At 54.2% G+C, this 8,779-nt stretch overlaps 1 protein-coding gene across 1 annotated transcript; it reads right to left on the reverse strand.

Moving 5' to 3' along the window:
- Positions 1-3,623: 3,623 nt before the first annotated feature.
- On the reverse strand, positions 3,624-8,372 carry LOC101634290 (indolethylamine N-methyltransferase-like). Its single transcript, XM_004676825.2, has 3 exons — positions 8,160-8,372; positions 6,556-6,763; positions 3,624-4,293 (listed from the first exon to the last, which is right to left on the reverse strand). Exons 1-3 carry the CDS (start codon positions 8,311-8,313, stop codon positions 3,864-3,866), a joined length of 792 nt encoding a protein of 263 aa, XP_004676882.1. The 5' UTR covers positions 8,314-8,372; the 3' UTR covers positions 3,624-3,863.
- Between the last annotated feature and the right edge of the window lie 407 nt (positions 8,373-8,779).

Below are 8,779 nucleotides of genomic sequence, written 5' to 3' on the forward strand. Positions count from 1 at the left end.
GTGTGACTGTGCCATTTGTGAAGTCCAATATGTAGGAGTGTGTGTGTGTGAGCGTGTGTGTGTGTGTGAGATGTGTCTGCGTGTGTGCTATCTGTGTATATAGGCGTAGCGTAAATGGAAATGATCAGGTTTCTTCTGTCTTCCAACCATTAGCATCTACCACCCCCGCCCACGGGGGCACCTGGCAGAGCATGGTCGAGACCATCAAAGAGACCAGGAGAGAAGCCAGAGAGCCCAAAGAGTGAAGACTTGCCGAGGGCACAGGTCACTTGCCAGCCTCCTGGCCTCCGGACCTCCTTCCTGCCCTGCACCTGGCTGTCTCACTATAAATGGTGTAGAAAGATCATTAAAAGCCTGAAAAAGCCACTGAGGGCTCAGGACTCTCTTTTACCCATCTGCCGCGGGCCATAGAGAACCTGCTCGATGCCTGGCTGGCTACAGTGGTATTCTTCTGCATTGTTTGTGTGTGTGTGTGAGCGTGGGGTGTCAGAGTGGGAGCCGGTGTGCCAGGAACTCAGGTAGAGAGAAGGCAGCCCTGGGCAGAGAGCTGTTGCTTGAATTTTCAAGGAAACTGGGGACACCAGATTGTCTTGGAAAGAGAACCAGGGGCCCTTGTCTGGGCTGCGGGCGAGTCTCAACAGCAGCAGGGCATGTGCGTCTGTGGCCCTGAGTGTCAGCTCATGGGAAGGGTTTCTGGGGAGAAAGGGCTTGCCGAAGGTCCAGCATCAGTGACTGGTAGAAAGAGGATTAGGATTTGCACCCTTTGATGTTCAGGCAGGGCTCTCCTGTGCCTTCCTCCTGGCAGGGGCCCACCGCTGCCTGGACTACACCTGTACCAGGTCTGCGGTGGGAAAGCCTCTCAGCTGTCCCTGTCTGCAGGGGGCCGCTGACTCTGCCTTCTGCCTCCCGCCTCCCTCACCTCCATGTCCAGAGCCCTGGGACTGCCCCTTTCTCCAGCCCCTAATTTTTTGGATTTGGTGCTGTTTCAATGCCGTTCCTTCCCGGGAATCCCCGAACCCCTGCTATTGCACTTCATGGGGCACCTTAGGTTAGGCCTCTGTGAGGGCCCACCTGGCCTTGCTCCCACCCAGGCAACCAGCTCCTGCACCCCTTCCCGCTCTGTGGCCTGAAGCCTTGAAGACCTCAGCACCCGCCCTACTCTGACCAGGTGGGGAGTGGCACATCCTGAGCCCTCCTGCTGTACCCCCTTGAGAGTGGAGCTTGTGAGGGAACTTGAGAACAGGTGGTGGTTTGGGCCTCAAGTTGGAAATTTGTAACAAAACCACCCTGCTCCTCTGCCTGGCAGGAGGGCAGAGATGTGGGATGCTCCCTGGCTGTTGGAAATCTGCACCAGGTTCAGTGCCAGCATGTCCACCCTGGTACCCACTTCCTGCCAGGCCCACACTGGGTTTCTTCACAGAGGCATAACTGAAGTTGATGAGGAGCCTGGAGGGCACCCCAGATCGGAGGGGAGAACGCCCACCATGCCAGGGCACAGCAAGGGGAGAGTGTAGGCACCCCCCCCTTCCTTTCTCACCTGGGGGTAGGAGCCGGAGAATCCAGGTCCACTGACTCCAAATATGTCCAGGAGACCCCGTTGTTTCAGGGAGAAGTCAGAATTCAAGTGTATCCTTATTTCTCAAGTGGTAATCCTCGGAGTAGAAGCACTGGCTTTTCTTGGCGCTTGCTGGGAATGACTGGGTTCCTACCCACAGGACTGGATTCCCAGTTGAGCAAGCTCTCCAGGTGATTCACATGCATGCTAATTTTGAAATCGCTCCTGGGTCCCAGCTGAAATGCAGTGTCTAGGATTTACAGCAACAGTTAACTTCTAGCTTCATGCAACCCTGCCTGGCCAGTGGTCCCCAAGCTTCTCTGGGTGGGATGGCTCAAGGCTCACTCACTGGGCAGAACCTGAGTGGGTCACACAGTGGTCAGCACGCTCAGAATTTTCTTTCCCAGTCCAACCTCCTTCCTGACGTTTGCCCTCGCTGCGCCTGTTTGCGATTTTCTGCCCTGTACTGCCCTCTGGTGGTCATAGTGAGCCATTGCTATCTCAGGGAGGAAACCTGTGTAGACAATGGAGAAAGAGGGCTTACCTGTTGCTGATCTCTGACTTAAGGCTCAGAGATCCCCAGGAACTGATAGAAAGATTTTAGAAAACACTTGGATTTGGAAATATAAGAGCGATAGAGACTGCCCTTTGCAGTCTGGCTGCTGGCTTCCCATCTTTGCCCTTTCCTGCACCTGTTCAGAGGTGGAAACTGAGGTGTAAGTCCTGGGTAGCAAGGGCTTACAGTAGGGTGTTGCTAGCCTGGATCAGAGAGCCCCTCATGGTGTCTTCAGTGAAGGCGGCAGCCTGAGGGCCTTTACACAGGATAGGTGGGGGCCTGTCCTGTGGGCCGAGGTTTCTACAGGTTGAGGAATGACCGCTTTGGATTTGGGAGGTCACTCTATGGAGAATGGACTAGCATTGGCACAGTGAGAGGTTAAAGTTCAGCGAGGGGTCCAGGTCACAGTTCAAAGATACTTAGGGGCGTCATGTGGACCAGGTTTGTGTGGAGAAAGGCTGACACCCCTTTCACATGTCACAGAGGGATGTGGGCCCAGTGAGCCAGCTGGAATGGGAGCTGTTTGGACAAGGAAGGTCTCAAGGCATATGACTGTGTAAAGGGACACGACCCCAGGCCTTCCCAAAGGCCCCAGATACTGCATTCTCAGCTAAATGGACAGGGCAGCCTGACTTCCTGCCCTGTCCGGCCTGACTCAGCTGACCGCTCCCAGAACTCCCTTGCCCATTAGGTCCATAGTAATCTAGACTCACAGGTACTCTGGGGGAGCCACCTGAAAAACATTGCTCCCCCTCTCATTCTGGGATAGCTGAGTCCACGGAATCATTGCAACAAGGAATAAGTAGGAGTATAGAGTCCACCTGGCTAGTGAAAGCTGCAGCCTCCCCCAGCACCTTGCAGGCCCCACCTTGCACCTCCCCTTCCTGGCAGGTCCCTCTCACAGCACAGCTCTGTGGTCACCTGCATCCAGGCCTTATTCTGGCTCTGTGGCTGACTTGCTGTGCAGTTTGGAAATGGTTGTCTCCTCTCCCAGACTCAGTTTCCTCAGGGAGAAAACTGAATTTGGCCTAGGAATCTTCTGGTTCTTGCTGGTGCCTTTTGGTCTGAGGGCCAGGGCAGAGAGACCCTCCGGCTGCTCTGTGTACCAGGTCTTACTGCAGCCAGCAGAGTGCTTGTGTCACCAGTGGAACTCAGCCTCCTCTCCATCTGCCTGTTGGCCCAAACTCCTGCAGGTAGCACCTGCCATTCTTACCCCAGGGCCCTCTCCCTCCTGGCCACATGCAGGCAAGCTGAAAATGCTGGCCAGCTGAAGTCCCAGGGTGGCTCAGCACTCTCAGGTGGGATGGATTTGTGGGGACTTGCTTTTTCTGAAAGGCCCCAGAGCAGCTGAACCCCCTGCTCCGTGGTGGTAGGGGCTTGTTGACACACCCCGTAAGCCTGCCTGCCGCCTCTTCCCCATTGCTGTTTCCTGGATTCCCCCTCAAGCTATTTGCACACAAATCCTTGTCTCAGGATCTGTTTCTGGGGGCCCAAATCAACATGCTATCCAAGCCGAGCCGTTTTATTTTCTTGATCTTTGCTACAAGATGCATAGGAAAGGGTGAGGGGGACTGATGGATCCCTGGCGTGCGTACAGGGGAGGTGTCTGTGTTTCACCTGTGACTTTAGGAGGAAGGGTTAGGAGGGGAGAGGTAGCTCACAGGCTCTGCCTGACTTCCGGAAGCTGTGGAGTGAGGCTCTAGAAACATGGGCCTAGATTTGCCTTTGGGGCCCTTCGCTGCCAGGCTGGCCTCAGGCTCCAGGGCCCTTGCGGGCGACCACAAAGCAGACTCCTTCATTGATGGAGCAGCCCTCGGAGTAGCTGATGGGGCTGTAGGTGCAGCGCAGCACCTGGCAGCCAGCCTCCTGCACGGCCTTCTCCACCGTCTCCTTCTCTAGGTAGAGGGCGAAGAACTTCTTGGCGCCCACCATGTATGACTGGCAGCGCAGGGCCACCATGGTGACAAGGTGCCCACCTGGCTTGAGCAGGCTGACCAGGCCCCGGATGGCCGCCCGGTAGGCGTCCACGGTGGGACAGGCACTCTCCATGGCCAGCAGGGTCAGCACGCAGTCGGCCGGGGGCAGCTGCGCTGGCTCCAGAGGGTGCGGCTTGGTCACGTCACACTTCAGCAGCCGCGTGACCTTCTTTCGGAGCTGGGCCTCCTTCTCCTGCCACTTGCTCCTACAGGGAGGTCACAGAGGTGAGGATGATGATGGCGCCACGCCTCCTCACAGCCATCGGGTGCTTCAGGGGCCAGGCCTGGGGTCTAACCTGCCCAGCGGCTCTCCAGGGACATACCAATCCCCTCTATGCAGATGAGGAAACTGAGGCACAGAGAGGGTGGGTGACTTGCTTAATTCCACACCACAGGGTGGGGACAATGGATTTAGCACTTGATTATTCCTCCCTCCTTTTCCTTCTTTTGACCATTTCCACCATTTTGCCAGATTATATTAGTCAATTTTGAAGTTGTGAAATGTATATAACCCCGTATTTGCCACTTAAGTCATTTTGGACGTACAATACAGTGGCATCAACAGCATTCACAGTGTTTCTAGATGTGAGCCTGTCTACTTAGTTCAACTGAGCCTCTCCTTCTCCCCTTCAGGGACTCTGCCCCCACGCAGCTGACTCCCCCTCCCCCTCCCTCTCCCGGCAGCTCCCGCCCTTTAAACCTGCTGCTCTGGAACACGTACACCCATTATGTCACTTTCTCCTCAAGTGGCCAGGAGACTCCCAGTGGGTTCTGCTCCTTTCAGCAGCCTCCTCTCTGGCCTCTCTGACATCTGACTCTCCGCTCTGCCCCATCACACCCACTTCTGCCTGCTCCCACGACCCCAACCTTATGGGCTCTGCCCCCCATGGCTGGGCCTGCTGCCCTCGGCCCTCTGCTCTTTCTTCACCCTGCAGGTCCTTCTTTCCAGTCACCCAGGAAGCAGCTTCGAGGATTCCTCCTTGAGGGCCTTTCTCTTCCATGTCCTAGGGTGCGCCTTCCAGGACCCCACCACAGTGGCGCCCTGACCTTGGCTCCTCAGCTCCAGATGGTGAGAAACCATGTCTGTGGCTGGAGCCCCTGGCCAGGGGCATTTGTCATGGCAGACTTGGCTGACTAAGGTACCCATGCCTGTGCCTCAGCCCCTTGTCCAGCAGAGGTGGGCTCTCAAATATTTGCTGTGAATTTCTCTCTCTGCTGATAGGCATATCTGTGGAAAGCAGATCATGTGACTTGACAAAGGCGAGGTGTCTGGCAACCCTGTGGGGAGCGAGCCCATTGGGCTGCTTTCCTAGCAGCATTGCTCTTGGGGCGCGTCGGTGTCATGCAGTGTCTGCAGCCACAGCCCTGCTGCTCTCCTCACGGACTGCTGGATGCACAGTCTGGAAGCCTCCTCAGCTTGCTCTCGCCCGTGCAAATCTCCTTTGAAAACCAGTAATTTCTCCTGTAATCTAGATTGGAGGGGCTTCAAAGAACCCCTCACCCGTGTCCCCTCAGCACTACTGCCAAGCCCCACAGACCAGCAGCATGACCCCTTCCAGGCACCCACTCTTTCTAGGCAGCAGACAGTGGTTGCATCTACTGAAGCAGGCAGGATCCTGTTTGATTTGACAGGGGAGGAAACTGAGGCCCGGACCTGGAGAGTGCTCTTTGGGCCCCTGAGAGCCAGGAGTGAGTAGGCCAACCAAAGCAAGCAGACTGCAAGCTAAACACACTCCAACTAAACCAAACTTTCATATGCACTGGAAAACCAAAACATTTGCTGGGCTCATGTTGTCATGCTATGTGCTTTATCTAGGTGGTCTGGGCCAAACTCGCAGTTAGGTTGTTTCTTCTTTCCCACACACTGCACAAATTGCAGCAGAAGTGAAGGAAGCCCCGGCTGGCTGCTGTGGAGACCGCTGTACCCAGAAACCCTCAGTTGTGCCTCACTTTGGCCTCCCCTACCTATGACTACCTCACACCCTATGTCCAAGTTTAGGGCAGGAATCTTGAACTCTTCATCCTGGCTCTAAGTGGCCCAAAGAGCACTATCCAGGTCTGGGCCTCAGTTTTCTCCCCTGTCAAATCAAACAGAATCCTGCCTGCTCCTCTAGGGCTCCCTGGAAGGGGTCATGTCACTGGTCTGTGGGGCTTGATAGTACTTCTGAGGAGAAACGGGTGGGGGTTTCTTTGAAGCCCCTCCAACATTAGATTACAGGAGAAATACTGGGTTTCAAAGATTTGTGTGGGTAAGAGCAATCTGGGGAGGCTTCCAGGAGGAGGTGGGATTGCAGCTGGTCGTGTATGATTGGTGGGATACAAAGGAGTGAGTAGACCAACCAAAGCAAGGAGCACAGTAGTTCTAAGGTTAGATGTTAGATAGTTCTAAGGTGGGACTAACCCAAAAGAAGGGGTGACTGGCCCAAGTGGGTCAAGAAGATAGTGTAGGGAGTGTACAGAGATAGTACCTGTCGCCCTCCAGCTCACACACATATTGCACAGCTGGGGACCAGTCATAGGCCCCAGGCTCCTTCTTTAGCCACTTTTCCAGTTCCCGGAGGTTCTGCTCAGTGTAGTCTGTGGCGAAGATCTCCCGGAAGGCCCCACAGGCTGAGAGAAGCTGGTAGATGGTGGGGCCGGTACCAATGTCGATGAGGATGTCACCACCCACTCCTCCTGCAGAAGACAACATTGACCGGGTCTGGAGGGGCCCCACCCTGATTCTATGCACCACTGGTTGATGGAGAGGAACCCTGGCCTGGCTGTTTCACAGAACTTGTCATTTGGAGAGGGTGACACCGAGATCCCAAACTTTCCCACCAGGCAGGTTGGGGACAGCAGGCTTGTGCTTTTCAAGTGCAGGGGGTGCTGGGGGAGCCAGGGAAGCTTGTCCTCTATCACACCCGCCTTGCTGCCTAACACTGCCAGGGGCCTGCTAGGACAAGCTCTGTTCTTTTGCATAGGCTTCTGATGGACTTTGCAGCAGGACTTATTTCCAACTATGTTCTCACTTAGGATTTTAAACAGGGAAAGTTGCCTAATTCGTGGTGCAAAGAGGGGCAGAGTCTCGGATAAGGGCTGAGACGGGAGCCATTAGATCTGTCACTGGTTCAGCCCCTGAGGCAAAAGGCAAGGGGGGATGGTGTTGGGTTGGGGGTGGGGGGATCTTCACCCCAGGGTAACAGTGAGAGCTCCGCCCCCTTTCCTGCTTTTACCCTCATCCATCCTCTATTAAAACTAACCTGTCCATTTTTAAAGGCCTACTTGTTTCTGCTCCAGGAAGTCTCCTCAGATTCCTCTGTGAGCATTAAGTTTTCTTTCCTCTGGATTCTTCCCTGTGGATGCTGCTTCAAATACCTTTCTTGGCACTAATTACACAATTAGATACGATCGAGTGACCACATAAGCCCTAGAGTTGCACAGTATACTTCCTGCCCAACCGTGCATGGCAGCCCCGCGTTACCTGATCTTTCCTCTTGCTGTCTGATTTGGGTTGGCCATCCCACATTCTCTGACTTCAGTCTCTGCTCATGAGCACTGAGGACTCTGGGTGATAATCTCTTTATCCAGTTCTGAGGTCCCATGGCAGGGATTTGTAACTGAACTCTGTGATTTGGTTTTGTATGTCTATGAGCTCTCCTAGTTGTGTGTAAAAAATTGTGTGCATGCGTGTGTGTGTGTGTGCATGTCAGAAAGGCTATAAAGCCCAACTTTCAGGCTCTTCAGTAGGGAAAGCAGGTGCAGATGGTCAGATGCAATCAATGTGCTCATTTCTGTTCTCTTCCACCCTCCTTCCAGCATGAGCTTCTGAACTCCATAGCTGGGACATTAGTTTCCCATTTTACAGGTGAGAAACTGGGGCCAGCTGTTTCATGCTCAAGCCTGACACTTGGTCTCTAAGGCCATTACTCTGACTTCACTGAATTGTCACCCAGGAGAGGCCCTAATGGGCTACCTTCCCAGCATCCTTGGTGAGCGTTGGCCCAGAGGACAGGGGCCCTGCCACCCCCCAGAAGCTATTCCTGTCAGGTGCAGCTTCATCTGCTCCCTGAGATGGAGACCAGCCACTCACCTGAAGAGAAGGTTTGAAAGAGGTTCTCCAAGTTAAACTTCAGGATTTCATTTTCAGCCACAGTGCCTGAGTCAAAGGAATAGTAGGTTTGTAAGTAGTCTTTAGGGTCAAACTCTTTCTGGTAGTCCTCTCCTCCATACAGCTTGCCCTCCATGCTGGCTGAGGAGCACACTGTGTCTCTCTACTCCTACAGTCGGGTTGTAGTTACCACCGTCTCCCGGCTTTACCCACCAGGAGTTACATAACCTCCTCAGGCCAGGCCCTCCTTTGAGGGAGGAGCTCAGATTCCACACATGTGGCCAGGGCATGGTGTTAGCGCTCTGATTGACATTTATCTGGCTGATAATGATCAGGAACTTGGGAATGCAACAGGGTTCCAACATGTGCTCTGGGGTGTTTTGGCTCTGAGAGTTGATGTTTTGAGTGTAGGTACTGCTGAGGGCTTTGCAGGGAGGGAGAAAATGAAACAAAAGGACAAAGAACACACAGAGACACACAGAAACCAAGAGTCCACAATAGGTCAAGAAACTACCCTTCTGGGGTTTGAGAAGGGAGGGAAAAGCAAGAACCAGAGTGGAAAGACCCTTAAGGGTCAGGAAACAGGATTCAGAGATGGCTAA

This window comes from Condylura cristata, unplaced genomic scaffold, assembly GCF_000260355.1.
Source record: "Condylura cristata isolate star-nosed mole 26May11 unplaced genomic scaffold, ConCri1.0 scaffold00005, whole genome shotgun sequence".
NCBI lineage: Eukaryota > Metazoa > Chordata > Mammalia > Eulipotyphla > Talpidae > Condylura > Condylura cristata.

Bases quoted from the DNA above. Each gene is read 5' to 3' on its own strand.
- LOC101634290 (XM_004676825.2), bottom strand. From the start codon at position 8,313: ATGGAGGGCAAGCTGTATGGAGGAGAGGACTACCAGAAAGAGTTTGAC. The intron at 6,764-8,159 runs GTGAGTGGCTGG...TGTCTTCTGCAG, and splicing joins CTTTCAAACCTTCTCTTCAG to GAGGAGTGGGTGGTGACATC. The intron at 4,294-6,555 runs GTACTATCTCTG...ACCTCCCTGTAG, and splicing joins TGTGAGCTGGAGGGCGACAG to GAGCAAGTGGCAGGAGAAGG.